General features: G+C 44.4%; 1 protein-coding gene across 21 annotated transcripts in view; it reads left to right on the top strand.

The window, feature by feature from the left end:
- Window positions 1-27606, top strand: part of GLDN (gliomedin) — a 162786-nt gene that overhangs the window by 94086 nt on the left and 41094 nt on the right. For all 21 annotated transcript variants that reach the window (XR_014811346.1, XR_014811347.1, XR_014811320.1 and 18 more), the window contains 4 exons: window positions 2381-2432; window positions 14174-14191; window positions 14560-14667; window positions 26778-26915. Coding sequence is in view for 17 of the 21 variants with exons in the window: in XM_084970116.1 (XP_084826242.1) it covers window positions 2381-2432; window positions 14174-14191; window positions 14560-14667; window positions 26778-26915 (316 nt within the window). In the remaining 4 variants the exon portion in view is untranslated. The remainder of the gene's footprint in view (window positions 1-2380; window positions 2433-14173; window positions 14192-14559; window positions 14668-26777; window positions 26916-27606) is intronic.

The raw sequence follows: 27606 nt of genomic DNA, 5'->3' as shown, positions 1-27606 counted from the left end.
GTTGATTACATTAATTTATGGAAATGATTGAAAGCGGTGAATCATAATTTCTTCTGTCTGGTTTCACTGGGATAATCATCAGAGCCATAATAGAAAGTGCAATAGACCTGAAGTCAGGAAACCTGGAGTTGAGCCCAGCTCTTCCACCAACAAGCTGTGTGTCCTTGAATAAACACGTCACTTCACAAAGCCTTTCTGTTCTTATCTGTGCAAAAGGGAGGGTCCCTTCCATTATCTGTAATGGAAGATAAAATGAGGAAAATAGTGTGTGTGTAAATATACAGCAGAAATTGACTCAACACTGTAAATCAAACTATACCCTAATAAAAAATAAATTTGAAAAAAAAATAAAAAGGAAAAAAAAGGGAGAGTCCCACTGCCCAATATACTTCAGCTCAGAGACTTGTTGGGGCTTGGGAGGGAGGGCTTTATAACAGCTCTTTATATACAAGCCTTCTGCAGTTACTTTTCTAAGTTCGTGTTTCTCCTTTGTTATGGCTATAGTATTTTACCTCATGCAGAAATTTTTTAATGAGTCAAATTTATAACATTCTTCCTGTCTATAGTATGCAGAAACATTCTGTAAGAGCATTCTAAGAAAGATTCTTTCTCCAATGCCATTATAAATATTTTTCCCAAGGTTTCTTTCAGTATTTTCACTAGTGTGTTTTTAACTTTTAAATTTTTGATTAATGTTGGTCAACTAATCTTTTTAGCTTAAGGAGTGGAATAGGGATCCATCTTTTTTTTTTCCCCCAGATGTCAGTCCAGCTCTCTCAGCTCCATTCCCCGACAAATAAGGTTTCTTCCCTCAGTTTTGAAATGCTACATTATTTGGGTCAAAAATTGTTCTATCTATAAATTAAAAATTCTTGGATGGGAAACAGATAAATTAACTAAGTCATTCCTGGTACATTTAAAGAACCGTCAAAATAGCAGCATAAATAGGAGTTCTCATCATGGCTCAGCAGTTAACGAACCTGCCTAGCATCCATGAGGATACAGGTTCGATCCCTGGCCTTGCTCAGTGGGTTAAGAATCGGCATTGTTGTGAGCTGTGGTGTAGGTTGCAGACACAGCTCAGATCCTGCACTGCTGTGGCTGTGACGTAAGCTGGTGGCTATAGCTCCGACTGGACCTCTAGCCTGGGAAGCTCCACATGCCGTGGTTGTGGCCCTAAAAAGACAAAAAAAAAAAAATGGTAGCATAAATAGAATATGCCTATCACATTCTAGGCCCTGTTGTACGTGTATTGCATGTATTCACTCATTTATCCACATAACCATGCTGTAAGTAAGGTAGATACTGTTAGCTCCATTCACAGACAAGGACACTGTAGCATGGAGAGGTTAATCACATCCTTGTGAATGGCAAAGCCATGATTTGAATACAAGCACTTTGACTTCAGGATTCATGCTTCTATCCACATTCTCTGCTGCCTCCATGAAATAGGAAACACTTTTTTGGGTGCTTCCTACATGCCAGGCACTGTTCTAAGAACCTCACATATCATAATTTCACTTAAGCTTCATTACAAGTCTAATAAATAAGTATTACCCTTAGCCCCATTTTACAGATGAGCAAACTGAGGCAGAGTATAACCAGAAGACAGAAAGTGAGGGGGGGAATGGTGTGAGATGAGGCCAGAAAGTGAAGGAGGAATTTTGCTCTATCTTTAGAGCAGCAAGGAATCATGGAAGTGTTTGAATCAGGGCCAACCTCATCAGATTTGGGTTTTGTGAAGCTCATCAGGAGCAGCATGGAAAATGGATGGGGGAAGGAATGTAAAGTGATGTGTGGGAAGCAGGTGTCAGGCTGGCACCATGGTGCAGTGACCATGCACACCAGGTAGCCATCCAGTGGCAAGGAGGCAATGAAAATTATTGCTCTAGGAGCAATTTCCATGTGCCAGACATATAATTTCAAAGCAGCTACTCACATAATCTACATTTTCAGAGGAAACTAAAATGTCACAGAGTTAAGTACCTTACGCAGATAGTGTTTTCTTCTGACTGCTAAACTGACCAGCCCTCTTTACTCAGACTAACAGATTGAGCCCTTCAGACCCTAGAGGGCTAGCTTGGATTTAGATTTGGCAATTCCTTCCCCATCCTCTGTCTTCTCAGAGTTTGATGGAAATCAAGGAGATTCTGTTGGCGATGTTGACAGATGAGCTGCTGATATAAAAATTTTTATATCTTTTAAGATTTCTTTTCAGTTTTAGGTTAATTTTTCCTTGGACTTCTGCATATTCTCTTGAAATTATTCTGTGTAATAGCTTTCTGAATTTTTACAATTGCTTTCTGCTTGTCTGAAAAAAAGGGCAAGTTCAGGGTCAACTGCCTACCATGCTGCTATTAACTGCCCTCTCTCCCTGCAGATCCGAGTGATGGTGGACCTGTGCAACAGCACCAGGGGGATCTGCTTGACAGGTAGGCTGGCCTGGCGCTGACCAAGAGCAGCTAACATGGGGAACACTTGGTGGCCCAAAGGGCCAAGAGCAGAATGAAACACCTAGGAACACTTTAGGTTATAAAAATACAAGTTAGTTTACCTTTACCAGTTGTTTTAATGGGTGGAAAATCAATAGTAATATAATTTTGAAAAATAGACAAATACCATATGATATTACTTATATCTGAAATCTAATATATGGCACAAATAAACTTTTCCACAGAAAAGAAACTCATGGACTTGGAGAACAGACTTGTGGTTGCCAAGGGGGATGGGGCGGGATTGGGATGGTCTGGGAATCTGGGGTTAATAGATGCAAACTATTGCGTTTGGAGTGCATAAGCAATGAGATCCTGCTGTGTAGCACTGCAAACTATAGTCACTTTTGATGGAGCATGATGGAGGATAATGTGAGGAAAAGAATGTATACATGTATGTGTGACTGGGTCATTTTGCTGTACAGTAGAAAACTGACAGAACATTGTAAACCAACTATAATGGAAAAAATAAAAATCATTTAAAAAATCATATTTTCAGTATTGCCATAGAAATATAACCATGGAAAATAACTAGGTCTTGAGTAATTACAAATGTGTGGTATCTTGAACTGAAGACATAAATGTTTTCCTTATTTCCATGTGTTTTTGTTTTTTTGTTTTTTTGTTTTTTTTGTCTTTTTTGTCTTTTTGCCTTTTCTTGGGCCGCTCCCGTGGCATATGTAGGTTCCCAGGCGAGGGGTCCAATCAGAGCTGTAGCCACCCGCCTACGCCAGAGCAACGCAGGATCCGAGCCGCGTCTGCAACCTACACCACAGCTCACGGCAACACCGGATTGTTAACCCACTGAGCAAGGGCAGGGATCTAACCTGCAACCTCATGGTTCCTAATCGGATTCGTTAACCACTGGGCCACGACGGGAACTCCCCCATGTGTTTTTTAAAAGGGGGAAAAAAGAGAGAGAGAGAGGGAGGGAGGATGGAGGAAGGAAGGGGACCTTGCTAAGTAGTAGAGATCTCCTACCAGACATAATTATTTTCCTATATCTTATATATATAGCTCGAATGGGAAGCTCTAGATACAAACTGCTAATTAGCCAAGGAAACACATTTTATAAATAGTGCCCTGTATGGTGCCTACTGTGTGCTGGGAGGGATTGAAGTTTGACCTCACCACCCACCCCATGGCTCAGTGCACCAAGGACAAATAAAAAGGACAAAGAGAATAAACCTCAAGGCACATCACACCTTAGAACCTGGAATGGCTGATGGATAGGCAGAGGAAGAGGGGAGTGATTTGATGTGGTTATAGCAGAATCTAACAGCAACTGGCCTCTCATCTGAGAGGAAGCACACCTGCCTCCCACCTTCAAAAGCTCACATGGGGGACACATGTGCTGGCCAAAGGGCCAGGGACAGAATAAATATCTAGGAACACTTTAAGTTATAAAAATACACATTGGTTTACTTTTTACCATATGGTTTTAATAGGCTGAAAACCAATTATAATATAATTATGGAAAATAATAATATTTTCAGTATTGCCATAGCAATATTATGCCCATGGGTCTTGGGTAATTAGAAATGTGTGGTACCTTGAACTGAAGCCAGTCACCCAATTTATTGCCCTCTGCTCACACCAGGCACTAACCAGGCCCAAGGATGGGCCTACAGAGCCTGATTTCAGACATGGCATTTCCTATCTCTTTGAAAAGGGTGTTGGATTCTGAAGACACAAAGGGAAATTATTTTTGCATTAAAAGTCTATGTTGGGAGTTCCCGTCGTGGCGCAGTGGTTAACGAATCCGACTAGGAACCATGAGGTTGCGGGTTCGATCCCTGCCCTTGCTCAGTGGGTTAACGATCTGGCGTTGCCGTGAGCTGTGGTGTAGGTTGCAGACACAGCTCGGATCCTGCATTGCTGTGGCTCTGGCATAGGCCAGTGGCTACAGCTCTGATTCGACCCCTCGCCTGGGAACCTCCATATGCCACGGGAGTGGCCCAAGAAATAGCAAGAAGACAAAAAAAAAAAAAAAAAAAAAGTCTACGTTGGAGAGGTCCAGATCAAGATGGCAGAGTAGGAAGATCTTGAGCTCACTTCCTCCCACAGACACACCAAAACTACAACTACTCACAGAAAAACTATCTCTGAGAACAATCTGAAAGCTAGCAGAGCAGATTTTCTAAACTAAGGACAGGAAGAAAAGGATTCATTGAGATGAGCAGGAGGGGCAGAGACACAGAATAGTTAGAACCCACACCCCCAGTGCAGCGACCCACAGGCATAAGGGGGTGTCACAACTGCAGAGGCTCCCACCTGAGGAGCAAGGGGTACAAGCCCCACATCAAGCCTCCCAGCCTGGTAGACCTTCACTTGGAAGATGAGTCTCCACAACACCTGGCTTTGAAAACCAGTGGAGCTTATGTCCAGGAGAGCTGGAGGGCCATGGGACACTGAGACTCTGCTCCTGAAGGGCTTGCACACAAACTCACTCACTCTGACTCCCAGCACAGAGGCAGCAGCTTGAAAAGTGTCCAAGTCATATGAGAAGGAGATTTATTGACTAATTTGGGGGCATGTGCTGGAGGGTCAGAGATCAGGAGGAACTTTCTCTGGGGACTGAAGTTCAGACAGGCACAATTTCTATCCCTCTCCATCAACCTGATTAACACTGTATACCCCACCCCAGTGTTGCCCTGAGGACACACTCCAGCCAGTCCCTCCAAAGTTCTTCCTTGCATGCCCCATCTGGTGGGTGGCCCTGGCTGGTACCAGCACCCCTCCAAAGTGACTCCCACTCCAGGGGCACAGCCTGGTACAACAGAACACCCACAATAGCTATAGCCCGGCCTCACAGCTTGTTACACAGAGGCCAGACCCACAAATCAGCATGCCCATAACAATCATGCCCAACCACAACAGGAGGGTGCACATAGCCCACACAGAGTACCCCCTGGAGCACCTACCTGGTTCTAATGACAAGGGGGATTCCACCACTGAGCCTCACAGGACACCTTCTACACAAGGCCACTCTTTCAAGACCAGGAGATGTAGCTTACATACCTAACACATAGAAACAAACATGGAGAGTTAGGCAAAGGAATACCTTCCAAACAAAAAAATAAAAACATCAGAAAAGGAACTAAATTGTTTAGCAATAAGCAGTTTACAAGATCGAGTTCAAAGTAATTGTCATAAAGATGCCCACCCATTTGAGAGAACAATTGATGAACTCAGAACTTCAGCAAAAAGGAAAAAAAAATATAAAAAAGACCCAATCAGAACTGAATAATACAATAACTGAATTAGAAAATATGCTAGAGTAGATCAATAACAGATTAAGAATGCAGACCAGATCAGCAATCTGGAAGACAGGATAGTGGAAATCACCTAATCAGAACAGCAAAAAGAAAAAAGAAATTTTAAAAGTGAGGTAGTTTAAGGGACTTCTGAGTCGAGGGTACTAATATTTGCATTACAGGAGTCCCAGAAGAAGAAAACAAGAAAAGGGACAAAAAGTCTACCTGAAGACTTAATGTCTGAAAACTTTCCTAACTTGGCGAAGGAAACAGAGAATCCTCAAAAAGATGACCCCAAAGATGTGTGGACTAAAACACATAATTAAAGTGTCAGAAGTTAGAGAGAGAATCTTAAAAGCAGCAAGGGAAAAAAAAAAAAAAAAAAAAACTAGTTGTATACAAATGAACTCCCACAAGACTATCAGTTGATTTTTTCAGCAGAAACTTTAAAGACCAGAAAAGAGTATCATGATATATTCAAAGTACTGAAAGGAAAAAACTTACAACTAAGACTATTTTACCCAGTAAGGTGATCATTCAGAGTTGAAGGAGACAAAGAATTTCTCAGACAAGAAAAAGTTTTTAAAGGAGTTCATTACCACTATACAGGCCTTAAAAGAAATGGTAAAGGGACTTCTTTAAATGGAAAAGAAAAGGTTATAACTAGCATTTTAAAAATTATGAAAGAAAAAAAAAATCTCAATGGTAAAATCAAACAAATGATAAAGGTAGAGAGAGGATCAATCACCTCTAAAGGTAGTGTTAAGTTTAATAGCAAAAGTAGGAGTTCCCATTGTGGCACAGCAGAAACAAATCCAACTAGGAACCATGAGATTTTGGGTTTGATCCCTGGCCTCACTCAGTAGGTTAAGGATCCAGTGTTGCCATGAGCTATGGTGTAGGTTGCAGATGCAGCTTGGATCTGGCATTACTGTGGCTGTGGCATAGGCCAGCAGCTGTAGCTCCTATTCAGCCCCTAGCCTGGGAACGTCCATGTGCCATGGGTGCGGTCCTAAAAAAGCAAATTAATTAATTAATTAAAAGCAAAAGTAAAATAATCTATATATAAAACAGTTAAATGATACACAAAGAAAAAAATGAAAGATACAAAATATAATGTCAAAAACATAAAATGAAGGGAAGTGGAGAAAAATGTATTGATTTTAGAATGCACTAAAACTAACTGACCATAAACTTAAAATAGACTTTTATATATGTAAGTTGTTATATATGAACCTCTAAGGTGGTAAAAGACCTATACTTAGAAAACTGTAAGACACTGATGAAAGAAATTAAAGATGACACAAACAGATGGAAAGGTATATTGTATTCATGAACTGGAAGAATTAACATCATTAAAATGACCATATTACTCAGTGCAATCTAGAGTTAATGCAATCCCTAACAAAATGCCAATGACATTTTCACAGAAGTGAAACAAATAATCCTTAAATGTGTATAGAACCATAAAAGACCCAAATAGCCAAAACAGTTTTAAGAAAGAACAAAAAAACTCTCTGATTTCAAACTATATTACAAAGATATAGTAATCAAAACTATATACGTAGATCAGTGGAACAGAATAGAGAGCCCAGAAATAAACTCATGCCTTTATAATCAATTAATTTATGGTAAAGGGCCCAAAAATAGTGGAGGAAAGACAGTCTCCCCAACAAATGGTATTGAGGAAACTTACACCATATGCAAAATTAAACTCAAAATGGATTAAATACTTAAATGTAAGCCCTGAATCCATAAAACTCCTAGAAGAGAAAATTGGCAGCATGCTATTTGACATCAGTCTTGGCAATATTTTTCTTTGTATTTGTCTCCTCAGGCAAGGGCCAACAAAAGCAAAAATAAACAAGTGGGACTAGGAGTTCAAATTGTGGTGCAGTAGAAATGAATCCGACTAGGAACCATGAGGATGTGGGTTCAATCCCTGGCCTCGCTCAGTGTGTTAAGGGTCCAGCATTGCCGTGAGCTGTGGTATAGGTCACAGACGCAGCTCAGATCCTGCATTGCTGTGGCTGTGGTGTAGGCTGGCAACTGTAGCTCCGATTTGACCCCTACCCTGGGAACCTCCATATGCCCTGGGTGACGCCCTAAAAAGCAAAAAAAAGAAAAAAGAAAAAAAAGAAGTGGGAGTACATAAAACTAAAAATCTTTTGCACAGTGAAGGAAACCATCAACAGAATGAAAAGGCAACCAAAAATGGGAAATGATATTTGCTAGTGATGTACCTGATAAGGAGTTAATATCCAAAATATATCAAAAAAAAAACCCCAAGTAATTCCAAGGAAGACATACCGATGACCAACAGACACATGAATGTTCAATATCACTAATCATCAGCAAAATGAAAATCAAAACCACAATGAGATATTACCCCACTCCTATCAGAAGGGCTATCATCAAAATAACAACTAAAAACAAGTGTCAAGGAGGTACAGAAAAGGGAACCCTCAGGCACTGTTGGTGTGAATGTAAAGTGGTGCAGCCACTGTGGAAAACAGTATTGGGTTTCCTAAAAAAATTAAAAATTGAATTATGGTATGATCCAACAATTCCACTTCTGGGTATTTATCAGAACAAAAACTAACCAGAAAAGATATATGCACCCCTATGTTCATTGCAGCTTTTTTTTTTACAGTAACCAAAATATGAAAGCAATCTAAGTGCCCATTGATAGATGCATGGGTAATAAGACATGGTGTTTATATACAATGGAATACCTCTTAGCCATTAAAATAGAATGAAATTTTGCCATTTTCAGCAAAGTGGTTGGACTTAGAGTGTATTATATTAAGCGAAATAAGTCAGACAAAGACAAATATTGTATGATTTCACTTACATGTGGTATCTAAAAATCAACACAACAAAACAGAAACAGATTTGCAGATACAGAGAACAAACAGGTGGTTGCCAGAGACGAGGGGGTTGAGGTATAAGTGAAATAGGTAAGGGAGGTTAAGGGGTACAAATTTCCAGTCATAAAATAAATAAATCATGGGGCTGTAATGTCCAGCATAGGGCATGTAGTCAGTATTATTGCAGTAACTTTGTGTGGTGACAGATGGCTCTAGTCTTATCATGGTGATCAATTTGTCATGTATATAAATGGTGAATCACTATGTAGTACCCCCTGAAACTAATATAATATTGTATGTCAACTATATTTCAATTTAAAAAAAGAAAAATCCTTTTATGAAGTAAATGTGCAGCTCTCATGGAATTTAAAGATAACCACAAGACTTTGAAGCCATCTGAAGTTTTTGTTGGGTCTCCTCAGTCTATGGTTGCAGACTCTGGGGAGGCCCCAGAGAAACCCTGCACAGTGTGCACTGTGTTGTAAGAAACTTCTGAAACATTCTCCCCAGTATTAGAAGTTCCATGTGTTTGCAGAATGACCAAACCTGTGACTTATGTAAGTGATTAATGGGCGTGGTGGGCTGGTAGGAAAGATGATTCCTTGAGGAAACCGGAGTCCAAGCCTGACACTTGTTCTCTTAGTGTAACCTCAGAGCGAAAAGCTGTAATCCTGTGGCTTCTTAGAAAATGCTAATTGAATTACTCAAGTCACATTTCAACCCTCACATAAAATTAAATATCTTCAGAACAGCCTGGTCCTTTTTTCTGAAACTCTTGTGGCTTAAGCACCTTTCTTCCATCTCTGGAAGTCCTTTTTCAATGATCCCGAGAGTGACAGTAATGAGCGCTAGAGAAATGCTCAAATGGATGGAATTAGAGGCACAAAAGCCCTATTGAGAGGCACCCGAAAAGCCTCTTCCTTTTTGATTTTTATGGTGGTAGAATGAGAGCCAGGCTGTTCAGTGAATGTGGGCTGAAGCTACTGAGATCACTTAGGGGAGATTGGCAGGATTGCATCTGTGCTGGAAATGGGTTAGGGAGGTTATTCTTTGGCACCTAAAAAAGCTTCTCAAAAGCCAGCCTCTTCTTTTTTCATGCCAGCTTGAAATTGGGCCTTCTTTTCTACAGAAAGCTCTTCAATTAAAACTTAGGTGTGAAAAGCACAAGTTGTAAGGCAAGGTGGTAACTTGGGAGAGGCCAAGCCCCCTGGATTGGGAATGGGGAGGTGACAGGACCCAGGACTGAAATGGGCAAATTCAGGGGTGGAAGGCAGAGAGCCTTGGTCCAGAGACCCCAGAGGATGCCTTCAGGAAGGGTTGCCAGGACGGACCCTGGCCTTGGGGCCTAAGAACAAGATCTAGCTCTGCACTGGATTCATCTTTGTGAAAGCATGTGCTTATGATTTGAGGCTAATCCAGCTGTGACCATGAAACCCCATTCCTCTTCCTTTTCTAGGACTCAGGCACCAAGGTCACTCCCAAGGGAAGAGAAGAGGAACAAAGAATGGCACTGAGTGCTTTAAAGCGCCAGGCCTAGAAGTACCTCACTGCCCCCTTCCCCCACCCCCACCATGGAAGGAAGGCTGGGAATGCAGTCTCTCTGTGGGCCCCCAAAGAGGACAATGATACCGAGTTTGGTGAACACAAATCTTGCTTCATGAGATACAAGGATATCTCACAGACAGACTAAGAGGGCAGGGGAGGCAGCCAGGCCCCAGGGAGCTGGAACCAGAAACTGGAAAGCCACCAGGAACCCACATAGCTCCTCTCTCAGCCTTTCTGACTCTCTAGCAGACAGCCATTCACTCACTTCTACTTCTTTCTCCTTCATTTTCTTCTGTCTGCAGACTGATATTTTTCACTGTGCATGGCCATCCACGGACCTCTAGTTGACACAAGTAGGAGCGCTGTGGTTCAACTTCAGAGTGTGAGGAGGAGAAAAAAAATCTAAGTGGCTCAGCTCCTATCAAGCATTCACTTAATTCTAATCAACTTGAGCGAGGAATGTGGGATGGGATAGTCGGAGTCATTTGCAGAGCCCAGCACAAAATGAAAATGAAGCAGGAAAAAGGCTTTTTCCTTTCTTCTAGTCTCTTTCTTGAGTTGCTCTGATGGGGCTTTTTATTTGCTACTTAATGTCATATTCCCTAAGGCATGGGATACTTACTGACTGAGTACAGACCCTCGTGGATATGGGAGCCCCACCCTGTGACTAAAGCATGCAGAGCACCTGCCCAACCCTAGCCTTCCTTGCATGGAAGTGGGTCCCACCAGGGTGGAAAGTGGGAGTAGTCACTAATGGGACAGGGAGTGAGGAGGACTCATCAAGGGCATGGGAACAGGCAGGGGAAAACCTGTCCTGGGTAGGCAGAGGTGGGGGAGAGGGGTACAGGACGACATGCAAACCAAGACTCCAAGCCCCTGGGATATACTCCACTGTCCCATCAGTCTTCACCTACAAAACACAAATTCAAAGATAAAATGGTTAAGAATTTCTAGATTGCAACCTCAGAGCATTTAAACCCAAACAGAGAATCCCCTTTCATAGTGTGGACCCCTGTGTAAATGCACTGGTGGCTCAGGAAACAGCTCTGCATACTGTATTAACATGAACGCAACTGTCCATCTGTGTTCCTAGACAGTCTGTTATTCCAGAAGAGAAGTGTCAGGAGCTGAAAAAAACATCCTGAAAGGCGGTTTTCTAAATGGCCAGTTGGCACACCTTATTTGACACTTGACATTATTATAATAATGCATATTTGGGGCTTCTTCTGGAAGTAAGGGCCCTTGGGCAGCTCAGGTGGCAGCTCAGGGACATTGGGACAGTCACCATCACTGTAGCCCTCTGCTCCTGAGCACCTTGGAACTGTTTGTCATCCTCTATATTCTGAAATCCTCTTCTCCATGAGCTTCCAGGCATGGTGCCAGATGGATTCCCGCCTCCAATTTCAGATCATTCTCTCTGGTTCCTGGTGCGTCTTCGTCACCTGCCTCCCTCCAGATGGGGCGTGTCCTCCTCCCTACATCCCCAGATTTGGCTCAGACATTTCAATCTTACCTTAGGGCTAGCAGTTCCCAATCTTTCTAGGGTCAAGAACCCCTTTAAGGGTAGCAACTGATTCTTTTCCCAGAAAATGTTTGCATCAGATTGGGGGAGACTTAGGACCACCTGCATCCAGTCACCTGTGGTGCTCAGTAAAAATGCAACTTCCTGAGTCTCTAAATCCATATTGCATCCGAATCTCCAGGTAGGGCGCAGGTATCAGCATTTTTACAAGGATTCCAGTTGATTCTGTGAACTCAAATGACTAAGAACTGCAGCTCTCAGGTGTCAGTGGACCTCAGGTCAATGTCAGGAAACCCTAATCTAAATACTTCATCATAGTGACACCCTTGGCAATAGCTAATGTGTCCTCAGTGATACAGCTCCAGCCAGGACCTCTTTCCAACACTCCACTGCATGGAAATGGTTACTGGACTGTCCTCAGGACTCTTGAAACCTACTATATACAGTTGACTCTTGCTTGTTTACCTTTTTCTATCAATCTGCCGATCTGAATTCGGCTCCATCTTCTGTCAGGACTGCTGGTTGATTGATTTCCTCTGGCAGCTGTCAGAGGGCCACATCACCCCCTTACCAGGGTGTGTGTGCGCCATCTGGTGGCTAGCTGACCACACTGACTTCTGGCTACACGGACCTCTGAAAATGTAGTGTCATCTTCAGCAACACGTTTTTGCCCGAAGCATACTTTCAAACACTTAGCCTTACAGAAGTCTTCATGTTTGTTAAATAGCCTCATCAATATCCAGATTCCAGGTCATCCAAGAGGCCTCCTCTTTTGCCTCCCATTCAATTGGACATGGAGTCCTGCTCGAAATACCTCCTGAGTCTCTGGCTCCTTCTAGGACTTTGCAGTCACCAACCATATTTATCTATGCCCTTGTCCCAAATTTTAACTACAAAGATCCTCTGGGTGTTTTCTCCTGCCCCCTTCCTCCCCTTTCTCTCTCTCATTATCTAGTTCCATTCAATTTCCATCTACATGGAGGATCTCAAAGGCACGCTGATTTCAGTGTCATCCCTCTGCTTAAGACTGTACTGTAGCTCCCACTGCCTTGCAGATACCATCCACACCCCTCCACTTGGCCTTCAAGTGCAGCTGCCCCCACCCCTCCACCAAGTACTTCTTCAGTCTCACCTCTGCATACTCCAGTCCTCACCCCTGCAGCCATCTAAAGCCCATGTGTCTTCAGAGTCACAGCTCAAGGATTACCCTCTCAGAAGGCCTTCTCTGATGGCCCTCCTGGCACCCCTGTGGGGTTTGCTTCTCTAGCTCCCTCATAGCTCATTGTGGCATCCAAATATCTGCCTTCCCCAGGTAGGCTGTGAATGCAACAAAGACCAAGACTTCTACTTATTCATAAGAAGTGTTTAGTAAATGCTGGTTTTCTGAAAAATCACAGGCTTGGATTTTTAGAAAGATCTATCCACCCCAATATTGGTGATCATTATATGTGGTCCAGAGAAACTGAAGACCCTGATCTACTCATGTGACAACCTCACTGCCTTGTCTGAGTGTTTAAATAATTGACACCAAGACCCTATTTGTGGAAGCAAAATTTTTAAGTTATGTGTAAATGATTCACCTGAACCCCATAGATCCTCAGGTAGTTACACACTAAGAAAGGTATTCATGGAGTTCCCGTCGTGGCGCAGTGGTTAACGAATCCGACTAGGAACCATGAGGTTGCGGGTTCGGTCCCTGCCCTTGCTCAGTGGGTTAAAGATCCCGGCGTTGCCGTGAGCTGTGGTGTAGGTTGCAGACGCGGCTCGGATCCTGCGTTGCTGTGGCTCTGGCGTAGGCCGGTGGCTACAGCTCCGATTCGACCCCTAGCCTGGGAACCTCCATATGCCGCGGAAGCGGCCCAAAGAAATAGCAAAAAAGACAAAAAAAAAAAAAAAAAAAAAAAAAAAAAAAAAAAAAAGAAAGGTATTCATTACCTGAGCAAGGCCCTCAAGTTTTCTCAGGCTCTTTTGTGCAACAAAATAGAGACCCAGCAAACCAGCTTCTGCTCTCATTTCCCCTGGTAGCCTAGAGGAGACAGGCTGGCTGGTTGAGAGCACTTGGGGTTTCTCTCGGGACCACCAGATTGCAGCCCTGAAAAAACAGCACTTCTGTCTGCTGACACCTACCTGTGTCAGGGCTTCACAGTGCCCACCCGCATTGTCACCAAACCTCATTTAATGAAGTTGATCACTTGAGAGATGACTGATTTATGAATCTATACTAAAGCTCCTAAGAAGTTATTCTCGGTTCATTGGAACTTAAGCAAAAGCATTTTTGATTGGAAAAGGGGTCTTTGCTGAACTGTTAAAGCTCTTTGGGCAAAAATACAGAATTCTAAATAAAACAGATGGGGGTGGTTCCTTAGGGCCAGTCGATGTTTAGTCCAGTTTAAGAGAGGACAGTGGTCTTTGTTTTTTGGGTTGCAGTGCTGGCTTCACTTTCTTCCTTCGGTGGTTTATCATTTATTATTTTTTTTTCTGTTGTAGGACCACCTGGCCCAGCAGGTAAGAGCCCATGGATTTTCCAACTTCGAGGAGGAGGTATAGGTGGCTGGCTCCCCCGGATCCCTCAGAAGGGACTAAGGCAGAGAAAGGGAATAGTCTGGAGGCAGCCTTGACTATGACTGTGTCCCCCTGCTTCTCCCTACCCCAAGCACTAACTCTCCTGTTCCCTCCCACTTGAGAACCTGTATCACCATTTCCAACCTGTCACTGCTTCAGGCAGGGGCAGGGAAGATGGAGAAGGAAAGGGAGAAAGGGGAGAAGTTCTGAAAGAGGCATCAATGCCTGCCCAGTTTCACTGGCTAAAAGAAAGCATGCTAACTTCAGTGAAGGTTTTTTTAAATGTTCCCATTTCCCATGTTTTGATGCAGGACCTCCAGGAATTGGTGGGTTACCAGGACACAACGGATCGGATGGACAGCCTGGTCCCCAGGGCCCAAAAGGCGAAAAAGGAGCAAATGGAAAAAGAGGAAAAATGGGTATTTTGGCACTCTTCTGATTAATTTCCTTGTTGTTTGTCTTGATTGTTGCATTTTTGGATGAGCCAAAGCTGGTGCAGTGGATATAAAGTGCTCCTTTCCTAAATGTTCTTTCTCTGGTTGACCCATGCCTGGAAGCTGCTATGTTCTATGGAGGCAAGGGCCTTCTTTTTGGTCCAGCACTAATGAATGTTTACATGCAACTGGAGAAGCAGTGTGCTTGGGAACCGATGTCCACTCCTCTGCTTGCTCTGATGCAGACAGACAGATGGAAGGGGCCGGAGTGAGCAGCCCTGGGGAGGGGCACTCCATGGGCTATGAAGGCTGTCTGTGCTGGTGCCCCTGGTTCTTTCAAGGGTCAGTTCCTGCCTGGCCTCTTCCTGCCCAGCAAGCTTTTGTGTTTGCTTGAAAATCAGTTGGCTGATGTTGACCCCTAGGTTTTCCTGGCTCAAGGAGTAGCTAGAATGATTTGAGAAAAAGGCAGCATCCAGGCCTCCCTAGCTGACACTCGGGTCCTGTGGTCCCAGCCATCAGGGTCTCCTGGCCAGTGGTCACAGGGATGGTTATGAAGATGTGGCTGGCATCTCCAAGAGACCCCCTCTGCCCTGCTGTGAGCTGTGGCATTGCCACCACCCAAGCAAAGGCCTAGAAGCATCTGCATGTCAGATGTGTGAGGGAGAAGTGAGCGGCATGGGCCGGGGGGCTGGGGTGGAGAGAGTTCTGAGAGTTTCAGAGTGCCAGTCCTGGGAAGCCCAAGGAGAAGGCCAGGGCAGAGTCACCTGATGAGAGCTGGCATATGGCACAGTGGAGGCTCAGTGCAGGGGATAGAGACCCCTCAGGATGCTTCGAGGAAGGCCTGGCTCTCAGCCACCAGAAAGGGTGGATGCTCCGCTAACACTCCTATTCATTTTCAACCCTTTGGTTCTCCTACCCCCCAACTCACCTAGACAGGCTCCAGGCTAGAAGAATTACCAGAAAATGCTTCCAGACAACACTGTAACCCCTTCCAACATTTCACTTCTTATTCCCATAAGCAATTTAAGTGAGAGCCAGTGGAAAGGGACAGAATTGTTGAGGGGCTTTGGCACTTGGCAAAAGCCTCTGTGCCTGTGTTCCCAGGTAAGCCTCTTTGAAAATGGGCCCACACAGTTCATGTCAGCTCAGTCTGCAGAAAGCTGTAGTTACAGCTGGAATTGTGGAACAGAATGGACCTCCTGTGTCAGATAATAGCTGTAATTATAAGTGAACATCAGCATCAGTTCATGATGACCGTCCATGTTCAGACACTTGATTTATCCTGGGAAGACCCTAGAAATGTGATCCAATCCTGAGGATTCAGTAATAAGTATTATGAGGACCAAATATGAGGGTGAGGGACCACCATGCAGTACTGATCATGGGGCAGGAGAAACAGGTACTTTCCAAAAAGGTTTGAGACAGGAGTTCCCTTGTGGTGCAGCAGGTGAAGGATCTGGCATTGTCACTGCAGCAGCTAGGGTTTGATCCCTGGCTCAGGAACTATCACATGCCACATGATGGCAAAAAAACGAAAGATAAATCCCTAGCTTTGAAGAGATAAGCTTAGCATATGGCCCACAACCCAAAGACCCAATGAGGGCAGAAAAAAAGTTCACTTATCTCTGAAAGACATATTTATATAGCAGGTATCATTCTAGATGCTGGCGATTTTAAAAATGAAAAAGCTGCCATAATCTCTGCCCTCATGAGGCTGACAGTCTAGTCTGGGCAGATAACTGATTAACAAGAGAAATAAGTAGAATATATTGTCTGTTACATGGTGCTAAACGCTAAAGAGGAAAAACAGAGCAAGGGAGGTATGGGAATTTTGTGGGGTATGGTGGGACTGTAGATTTGGAGGCTAGGTGAGACCATCTGAGAAGGGACCTCTGAACAAACACCTGGAGAAGGGGAAAGTGTGAGTCACTGGGGCTGTGTGGGGAGAGCATTCCTGCAGAGCATGTAAGACCAGCATACCTGCAGACTCTGAGAGGCATCCGGGAAGCTGGGTGGCCAGACAGGATGAGAGGTGAACGTGGTCCAGGTGAAACCAGAGAGGTAACAAGGCCAAATCAGGTTGACCCTGGGCATTTTAAGAACTGGGGTTTGTACTCAGACACCTGCCCTTCAAGGCTCACCCTGGCAGCCACACAAGGGAGGCTGCAGGAGGGAAGGAAGGAAGCTATGAAAAGCCTAGCTCTGTGGATAGTTGTTGGAAGCATCACTTGACCCTCAGCCAGCTCAGACTTAAGGCTGGACCATCCAAATCCAGAGCAAGAGCTGTGCTTCCCCTCCTCTGCCCCCTTCCTGACCCCAGGATGGATTCCCACCCCACCCAGGGAGCAGGAGGAGGGAGCAGAGCTGGCAGGGCCACAGAAGGGGAATGGCTCTATCCTAGGTGCAATGAGAAGTCACAGAGAGTTTTCAAGTAGGAGAGTGACATGACATTTGCTTTTTTATAAACCCACTGCAGGAGTTCCCATCGTGGCACAATGGAAATGAGACTAGGAACCATGAGGTTGTGGGTTCGATCCCTGGCCTCACCCAGTGGGTTGGGGATCTGGCATTGCCATGAGCTGAAGTGTAGGTCGCAGATGCAGCTTGGATCCCGCATTGCTGTGGCTCTTGTGTAGGCCGGCAGCAACAACTCTGATTAGACCCCTAGCCTGGGAACCTCCATATGCCACAGGTATGGCCCTAAAAAGACAAAAGACAAAAAAAAATTTTTAATTAAAAAAAATAAAATAAAACCACTGCAGCTGCTGCACAGAGAACACACCAGAGCGAGCACAGGAGTGGTGACAGCAACAGGCAGAGAGGATGGCAGGTGGAGGGTATGGAAAGGCTGCTGGAACTGAGTGATGCTTGGGGTGAAGGCAGCAGTCCTTGGGGGAAGGTGGATATGGAGAAAGGGGGAGGGAACCACCAAGATGGGCTCTGAGGTTTTTGTCCAGCCTGATGGCTCTTCCCTGGAGTGGGGGAACCCCAGACCAACTCAGGTCCAGGAAGACAGTCACAGCTCAGCATGGGATGTGCCGAGTTTGAGATGCCTTGAAACCTCCAGGAGATGTCAGGGGCTCCTGGAGATGCAGGTCTGCAGTCAGAGGAGACCCCGGGGGCTAGAGTTATACATGGGGCCAGGGGTGATGGGCTGTGGCCCAAGCGTCTAGTGACCAAGTAGAGGGGGGTGAGTCAGTGAGTCAGCAAAGGAGGCCAAGGACAGACTGAGCAGCAGGAGGAATACCAGGAGAGGGTGGGAACACTCATCAGCAAACATTTGTTAAAAGAGTTCCAAGTGCTCCTGGGGAAACAAAATGATGCAACACTGATTGTGGAACATTCCTTCTTTGGTGGGGAGGCAAATATAAATAGTCAGCAATTATACATCTGTAATCACCACGCAAGATAGGTATTTGACGGAAAGAACAGCGTGTTATAAGCCACAGTGTTGAGAGTGAGAATCTGGAGGGAACGTCTGACGTCAGACCTGAGGGTTGAGGGCAAGGCAGAGAATGGCCCAGGTGGACTGCACATTCCCGCCCAGGCCCTGCCGGGCCAGCCGGAGGGGCTCATGAAGAATGTGACCTGCTGGGCCAGAGTCATGCCTGTGGAGAAGGAAGGCCATCATTTCAGCTGAGAAATCCAGCATCTTTAGCAGTTTGCCAGGCAGGGGTGGGAGAAGGGACAAGTGGGCATGCATTCCAGAGAGGGAACAACAAGTGCGATTTCCAGAAACAGGAAAAAGAGACCCGTGTTCCATAGCTAAGACTTGGTTAGGCTGGACTGTGCCCTCTAGCCATGACCCTACAAACAATAGTAAATAGCTGACATTTACCGTCAGGCACGCTACCAAGTCCTCTCTACACTTACCTCCTTTAGCGTTCACAACAACCCTCAAGAGATGGATATTTTTGTTAGCCACATCTTTCCCAGATGAAGAGTCCTACTCTTTTTGTTGTCTATAAACAAGTCAGGCCCACCTTACCCCAGGGCCTTTGCCCTTGCCTCTGCCCTTCTTTTTTTTTTTTTTTTTCTTTTGTCTTTTTGCCATTTCTTGGGCCGCTCCCGTGGCATATGGAGGTTCCCAGGCTAGGGGTCGAATCGGAGCTGTAGCCACCAGCCTACACCAGAGCCACAGCAACGCAGAATCGAAGCCGAGTCTGCGACCTATACCACAGGTCAAGGCAACACCAGATCCTTAACCCACTGAGCAAGGCCAGGGATCGAACGCGCAACCTCATGGTTCCTAGTCGGATTTGTTAACCACTGAGCTATGATGGAAACTCCCCTCTGCCGTACTTGTAGCTGGTCCTTCCCATGGTGCAGAGTCAGCTTTATATGTTGCTTCCTCTTTAAGACTGTCCCTGAGGAGTTCCTGTCATGGCTCAGTGGTTAAAAAACCCACCTAGGAACCATGAGGCTGAGGGTTCGATCCCTGGCCTCGCTCAGTGGTTTAAGGATCTGGCGTTGCCATGAGCTGTGGTGTAGGTCACAGACACAGCTCAGATTTGGTGTTGCTATGGCTGTGGCTTAGGCTCTGATTCAACCCCCTAGCCTGGGAACCTCCATATGCCATGGGTGTGGCCCTAAAAAAGAAGACTGCCCCTGACCTCTGTGTCTGGTCTCTGCCCTACCAACTCAGTCACATTCCCTATTCTCTTCCAAGATACATATCCCTCCCTGAAATTCTTTCCTGGTGTTGCTTGTGGATGTGCTGACGGTCTAACTCCGTAAAGAGAATGTGAGGTCTGTGAGAACTGGGCCATGTCTATTGTGCTTAGTCTCAACACCCAGCAAAGGAGGGCAATCAAGTCATTGTTGAACTAAGGGACGTAACGTGTTCAATGTCCAAAAGCTAATAAGTAGAGGAGGCAGGCCTTGAATCCAGGTCTCTCTGACTCCTGGACCCCTCCTCTTAAACATAACTACACTAAATTTCCAGGCTTGAAGAAAGACAAATACTGTATGATATCACTTATATGTGGAATCTAAAGTATTGCACAAATGAACCTATCCACAAAACAGAAACAGACTCACAGACATAGAGAATAGACTCATGGTTGCCAAGGGGGAGGGATTGGGATGGATGGGGAGTTTGAGGTTAGTAGATGCAAACTCTTACATTTTGAGTGGATAAACAACAAGTTTCTATGGTATAACACAGGGAAATATATCAAATCTCTTGTGGTAGACCATGCTGGAAGACAATATGAGGAAAAGAATGTGTGTAGATAGATAGATATAGATGTAATATATATAGATATATAAAAAACTGAATCACTTTGATGAACAGCAGAAATTGGCACAACATTTAAATCAACTATAATAAAAAACATTCTAGCCTCAGGTTGGGTCCAAGCTGTGAGAGTGGCATTCCTGGAGGTGCCACAGAGAGGAGCAGAGGGGAGGATGTCTGGGGCCTAATTGTTGAAGGAAAATGCTGAGTCTGATGCTGAGGTGGGGAAAGCATTACCCCTTCAGAGAGGCCCGCAGGACATGTGCAAGAACAGGCAGTTCAACAAGTAGTAATCTGTCAGGCAGACAGAATGGTCCCTGCTCTCTGGGCAGAGGGGAGCCCAGGAAAGGAGTTCCAGGAGCACCTGCCTTGAACCTGGACTGGCTCTGAGGCCTTGGGCAGGTGACTCTGTCATCAGGCCTTGGTCTCCTTATCTGTACATTAAGGAGGTTGGGTTCCAACAATTCTAATATGGTTTCCAGTTTTTAAATAGTCTGCTCTAATGTTTATGTCTTGTATACCCTACTATTTGGCATAGCTCTCAGCCAACTTACTGAGGCTCAGTAAATATGTGATGAACAAAGCATGAAGAATGAATGAAAGATTGAATGAGAAAAATAGAATGTAATTCCCATCCATAAGGGCTTACAGTCCAGTTGAAAGAGAAGAAGTAGTTTATACACAGCATGAATTCAATCATTGGTCATTCTAATATGAAGATGCTTTATACTACCCAGCCAGGGAATCCTGCCAGAAGAAAAATCTGAACTTTCCTGTGCAGATAATGAACAAATAGAATCCTGGGTAGAGGATGGATTGCCTGATAGAGCTAAGTGTAAAGGATGAGAGAGAGAGACGAGTGATCAACATTTTGGAAATAAGTGGAGGGGAGATGGAAAGCAGAGTGAGAACAGTAAGGCCAGGCTCAGAGAAACTGTTAGCGAGGCTCCCCTGTGTACAAGAAGGGGCTCAGGTGAGGCTGGGGTGGAGCTGGGACTTCAGCTCAGTGTCTATAGGAGGCAGCCAGGCTGTGGACTCTTGACAAAACCTAACGTGATGAAACCAGAGTTTAGAGCTCTAAGCCAGCAATTGTTTCTAGGAGATTGAAACATGAAGATCACCTTCAGTTTCTGAATTTAGGAATGCTAAGAAGAAAGGTGGAATAGCCCAGAGCCAGACCCTGAAGGCTTGGTTTGCAGCTCTCCCATTTACTAGCTGTGTGCCCATGGGCAAGTTATTTAATCACTCTTTGATTTATCTGAAAATGGGAACAATAAGACTGGCCTTATAGTGCCCTTAGGAAGGCTAGATTTATGTATTACTTGTAAATAGAATAAGGCCTGAGACATAGCATGTGCTATATTAACATCAGCTATTATTCTTTTTGTTATTTCTAAGAACAGGGAAGGAAATTTGAGTAGAATTGCCTGCATTTATTTTAGAACGCCAACTTAGATTTGGAGAGAAGAATTGGACGTTAAATAGACTTTAACATGAATTTTGCGACTAGCATCTTTTATGATGTTTGACATTCTGTGCCTCAAAACCAAGTATTTTCTTTCTGTCCATCTGCCTCTTACTTTCTCACTTAAGAGTTAATGCTTTGGTGTCTTCTCTAAAAAAACAAAAACATCTTCCTTATTCATCCCAGTCTTGGAACTGGGTTTTATGCAACACCCTCTGGCTCCCTTTCCTCTGCCTCAGTTTATGACAGATGGTCCTGCCAAAAATAAGGTGTCCTCCCTCACCCCCTGCAGTGAAGATGATGGCACTGACCCCAGTTGATCACACAACCCCACAGCTTAAGAAAAGCTGAAAGACAGCTTGTTTTGAGTGGGTACCACCAGGGAAGGAAAATAGCGAAAGCCCCATCCAGCACACAAGCTAAGCAAGCAGAATCTGGCCTTTCTCCTCTAGCAGAATGTGCTGACCCGATGCCTGCCAGGATCATGGGACAAATAATGTCAGGGTCCAGGCCACACAGTGAAATAGTGTCACCGTGCCCAGCTGAGTCTGGGCAAGGTAGAAAGTGCCACATTCTCAACTTCCTGTGGTGAAGGCAATGATGTGCCATATTCTTCTGACACACCACACCCAGTGCATGGCCAAGGCGGTTTCACCAACCAAGATGAGGGAAAACTTTGTGGAGGCAGCAAAGACTATACATAAACAAAATGCCCCCTTCCTTTTCTTATTGAAAACTTAAAAATGAGCATGCATACACAGCTGAGAGTCAGACTACATCCCTAAGCAAAGGTCCTTAATATCTTGAGCTTTAAATACCTGCCGCTATGTAGGCTGCATTTCAACAGCCATATTATAGCATGAGCATTTTCCTATTTCACACCTGGCCTTTATGAGAAAGCTGGGGGCGGGGGGTGGGGAAGGCATAAGAGGAAAGAATAAAAGAAAAGGAGAAATCAAATGATGGTTCAGAAAGGAGCTTTGTGACTAGAATAAATGCCTGAAAAAGAAAACCCTGAAGTAATTAGAAGATACCATTTCCCAGAGTTTTGCTGAATGTGGCTCTTGCGACACCTTTGGAAGGTATCAGTTATACTTGGCACACTGTGCTGACTGGACTCCATAGCAACGACCTTGTCTTCTGTGTCCTTCAGAAAATGTGCCAAATTGCCCATTTAAAATACTGACAAAAGAATATCCTCTTATGCAAAGGTCCTTGATTAAGGGCTCCTCTCAAGTCAGTGAATCACTTTCCAGCAAAATGTCCTGCTGACTTGCAGGCAGGGATGGCCCACAGTGCTGGGATTGCAGGGCTGTCATGAGACTCACAGTGAGTGTGTCCCACACAAAAGGCATGATTTGCCCCCCATGTGACTGGCTCCACAGCAGAGCCAGTGCCCACAATTCAGGGCCTTCCCCTGCTCTCCACTGTGTCCCCTCCTGCAAGACGCCCACCCAAAATTGCCCCCAGCAAAGGCAGGGAGCCCAGGGCATCTGACCTCCAGCTACAGCTGAATTGTGTGGTTCTCACTGAGATTTTTTTTAATGGTTGGCTGAAATCTAGCAAATGTTTCTTTGCTCTTTGCATTTTCTAACAGGTTAAGCATCTTTCATACACTGCTGCCTTCCTTCGGATGGTCTCTTTAGCGTCCCTTGAATACGGCAGAGCAGGAACCATTTTGAATACCTACTGCTCCCTCAGCATAAAGGAAAGATGCTAAGAGCTCCAGATGTCTGTTTTAAGGAACAATTCCCTTTGATAGCAGCACAGAATATTCCAGCCCATTTTTTGGCGTGATGTAATCTGACGCCTTCCTTGCTAAAAGGGCTTTTGAAGAGCCAATCAGTGGTATAGAGAGGCTTTCAGAGTTGGATAGGAGGTTAATCAATGTAACCTCTAAGGTCTTCTGGAATTCTGTGATTCTCTGGGGACGGTTATATTGGGATCCTTTGGGGCTGGTAGGAAGTTGGAGAGTAGAGTTCAGATTTGGTTTTAAATCTGAAAGGAGGACAATTGTGATAAATGCCAGAAGAATGACACCTGGAGAATGAGGATTGGCCAGGCTGATGGGGCTTGGGAGACTGGGCCGTCACTCAATCAGAACCTATAGGAAGGGGCTTGGGCTGGCAAGGTTATTAGAAACAGCAATAACTAAGCTCTCTTTGTTATAGAGGTTGAGAGAAACTGAAGTTTTGCACTAAATCCTGCCTCTTGCTCTTCTTTCTCTATTGAGCAAAATCTCCAGGAGGCTCTTGTCAAAATGAGCAAATGGTCCCTGTAATAGGGGGTCATATTAACTGATAACTTGGTACAGTATGAGGCAATTGTAACCTTTCACAGTATTAGGCAATCACGTTCCCACCGTGTCCCTAGGTGGTCATGAGTTCTAGCAGTTTTTTTATGGATTTTCTACATCAATAATCATGTCACCTGCAAATAGAGACAATTTTAATTCTTCCTTTCTATTTGTTTGCCTTTATTTCTTTTTCTTTGTGTTATTACAATGGCTAGGATCTCCAAAACACTGTAAAAAGTGATGAGAACAGATACTGTTGTCTTGTTTTAGATCTTAGGGGAAAATATGTAGTCTTTCATCATTAGGGATAATGTTAGCTGTAAGTTTTTCCATAGATGCCCTTTTTCAGATTGAGGAAATTTCCTTATATTCCTGGTTTGATGGAAAATAATTTTTTTGTGTCTTTTTAGGGCCACACCCACAGCATATGGAGGTTCCCAGGCTAAGGGTCGAATTGGAGCTGTAGCTCTGGCCTACACCACAGCCACAGCAATGCCAAGTCTGAACCACATCTGTGACCTATACCACAGCTCAGTGGCAATGCCAGATCCTTAACCCACTAAGCAAGGCCAGGGATCAAACCTGCATCCTCACGGATACTAGTCAGATTCATTTCCACTGAGCCACTACAGGAACTCCTGATGAAAATTTTTATTAAGGATGGACACTGACTTGTGTCACATTTCTTTTCTGCATGCATCAAGATGATCATATGATTTTTTCTTGCTTAAATTATTTATGCTGCCTTACATTGACTAAATGATTCAAATTTTGAACTCTATATACCAGCAGGCAGTTAAACTCCTTACTGTTCAGTTTAATCTTTTTAAAGCTTGTTTTTAAGCTTTGTTGTGATAGATCCACAGAGGTCTTGACTGTTGGACTAATTTAGCCTCACTACTAAGAAAAGACTTTCTAAGGATCCTAGCCAACATCCCTCCATTTTCTGAGATCTCTTTGCTTTGAATGGTGGGAATGAGGACCTTTTCCTATGCAGGCTCTGAAAGTTGTAGTGTGAATGGCTTGCTTTTTTTTTTTTTTTTTTTTTTTTTTGGTCTTTTGTCTTTTTAGGGGCACACCTGCAGCATATAGGGGTTCCCAGGATAGGGGTCTAATCAGAGCTACAACTGCTGGCCTACACCACAGCCACAGCAACACCAGATCCGAGCCACGTCTGCGACCTACACCACAGCTCACAGCAACACCAGATCCTTAACCCACTGAGCAAGGTCAAGGATCAAACCCGAAACCTCATGGGTCCTAGTCGGATTCATTTCCTCTGCGCCAAAGAAACTCCGTGAATGGCTTTCTATTCATTCTTTTTTTCTGCCTTGTAGAGTTTCACCCTGCACAGACTATTACTGAGCCAAAGACTCAAGGAAACTCCCCTGAAGTTCTCCAGAGCTCTTTCTACACAACCACCTCCTCTCTGGTATTCTGTCTCATGAATTCTAGCCACCTTCATACCCCTAAACACTAGTTTTTGTCTCCTCACCTCACTGAAATTCCTGGGCTTTGTTTGGGTTCCCCCCTTACCCCGTATGGCTGCCTGAGAACTACCTGCCAACAGTGAGCTGAGGCAATCATATTATACCTGTGGTTTGCTTCCTTTCTCCCAGGTGTTGGAATGTCATACTGCCCATAATTTGGGGATGAGATGATAACTGCATAGATCTTGACTGTTCCTAGCTGTGTGTGGTGGGACTGTAGTTCCTACAGTGATGCCTCCCCATGAGCAGAGACAGAGATTTCAACCATTACTTTTTTAAGATTTTTTAAGATTTTTTTAAGATTTTTATTTTTTCTATTATAGTTGATTTACAATGTTCTGTCAATTTCTGCTATACAGCAAAGTGACCCAGTCATACATACATACATATATATATATATATATATATATATATACACATTCTTTTTCTCACACTATCCTTCATCATGTTCCATCACAAGTGACTAGATATAGTTCCATGTGCTATACAGCAGCATCTCATTGCTTATCCACTCCAAAGGTGATAGTTTCCATCTACTAACTCCAAACTCCCAGTCCATCCCACTCCCTCCCCCTCCCCCTTGGCAACCACAAGTCTGTTCTCCAAATCCATGAGTTTGTTTCTGTTCTGTAGATAGGTTCATTTGTGCCATATATTAGATTCCAGATATAAGTGATATCATATGATATTTGTGTTTCTCTTTTTGATTTGCTTCATTAAGAATGAGAGTCTCTAGTTCCATCCACCTTGCTGGAAATTGCATTATTTTGTTCTTTTTTATGGCTAAGTGGTATTCTGTTGCGTATATGTAATACATCTTCTGAATCCATTCATCCGTTGATGGACATTTAGATTGGTTCCATGCCTTGGCTAATGTGAATGGTGCTGCAATGAACATCAGGGTGTATGTATCTTTTTCAGTGAAAGTTTTGTCCAGACCTATGCCTAGGAGTGTCACCCATTACCCTTTGTTCACACTATCACCACACCTTGTAATGCCTGTCGTAAAGCAACTTTACCTGTTTTGATGTTTTGATTAAAAACATTTTGCATTGGAATATCACAGAAAAAGGCATTGTAGATAGGATGAAGATTTTTGCTGCTCAGTTGTAACCACTGTAGGGCTTAGTCCCAACTTCTAAAAAATGAGAGTAAGGATAACTGACCAGCCTACCACTCCAGCATGTTGTGAGAAATACACCAAATAATGCAGATGCCAGCACCTACTGTTACAGTGCCAAACCAACCCCTCAGACCTCAGAGTGCTCAGTCCTTCGTGCCCTGGGGGGAGGGTGTGGGGTTGGGGGGGTAGACTTCTGATTAGGCTTTGCCCTCTTTCTGCTCTTTCTCTGAGTGTCCCTCTTAGGTTCCCTCCTCTCTCCATTCACTTGGCCCAGCCAAATGTACCTGAAAAAATCCAACAGAGACACTTGGAAATACTGTTCTTTTATGAATTTATACCATGCTTCTGTCCTAAAATGGTCATGACATGTTAAAATTTTGTTTCTGAAGCTACTTCACCTTAAGAGTACAAAGTACAATATCACAAAGAAGTGTACCAGAATGTCCTGTACAATGGGCTAATGAATATTTTTTGTTCCTCAGGGCCACCTGGAGCCACAGGAACTCCTGGGGAAAAGGGAGATCCTGGTGAGCTGGGCTTGACTGGAAACGAGGGCCCAGTAGGGCAGAAGGGGGACAAGGGGGACAAGGGAGACGTGTCCAATGATGTGCTCCCTGCAGGTAAGGGTCTGGCACTCGGGCTCTCTCCCAGGGCAAATGGGCCTGGAAATTGGCCTGGTTTCTAGTACAAAGTCTGTTCTCTCCTTATCTGCCTTATGTGTCCATCTGTTTCACAGCATGTTTTAGAGCTCTGTGCTCTCAACGAGGAAACAATTGTGTGTGTGACCCCAACATTGGCGAGACCACATCTGAGATCTAAGCATAAGTAGTTGAGATAATGCAAGTTGAAATGTCATGAGTGGATGACATGGATAGAATTAGGATGAAGGGAGCTTCCTTTTGGCAAATATCTATGAAATCCAAAACAACCCAGAACAGCACAAGTAAGCAAGCTATCTGAGATGCCTCAGAGGACAATAGATGGAAAGCACAGGCATTTTCTTCAGAGTTGAGGTTGGGTCATCCTTAGGCCCATATCCTGACTTTTTTTTTTTTTTTTTTTTTTTTTTTGTCTTTATAGGGCCTTACCTGCAGCATATGGAAGTACCTGGGCTAGGAGTCGAATCGGAGCTGCAGCTGCCAGCCTACGCCACAGCCACAGCAACGCAGGATCCAAGCGGCATCTGCGACCTACACCACAGCTCACCGCAGCGCCAGATCCTTAACCGACTGAGCAAGGCCAGGGATCAAACCCGTAACCTCATGGATACCAGTCGAGTTCATAACCTGCTGAGCCACAATGGGATTATCC

This window comes from Sus scrofa, chromosome 1, assembly GCF_054392235.1.
Source record: "Sus scrofa isolate SSC_HxYL_T2T_F1_AM1 chromosome 1, Sscrofa_HxYL_maternal_Yorkshire_Landrace_v2.0, whole genome shotgun sequence".
Classification (NCBI taxonomy): Eukaryota; Metazoa; Chordata; class Mammalia; order Artiodactyla; family Suidae; genus Sus; species Sus scrofa.
The sequence above is the reverse complement of the archived record's forward strand: the minus strand, read 5'-3'. Positions and strand labels throughout refer to the sequence as shown.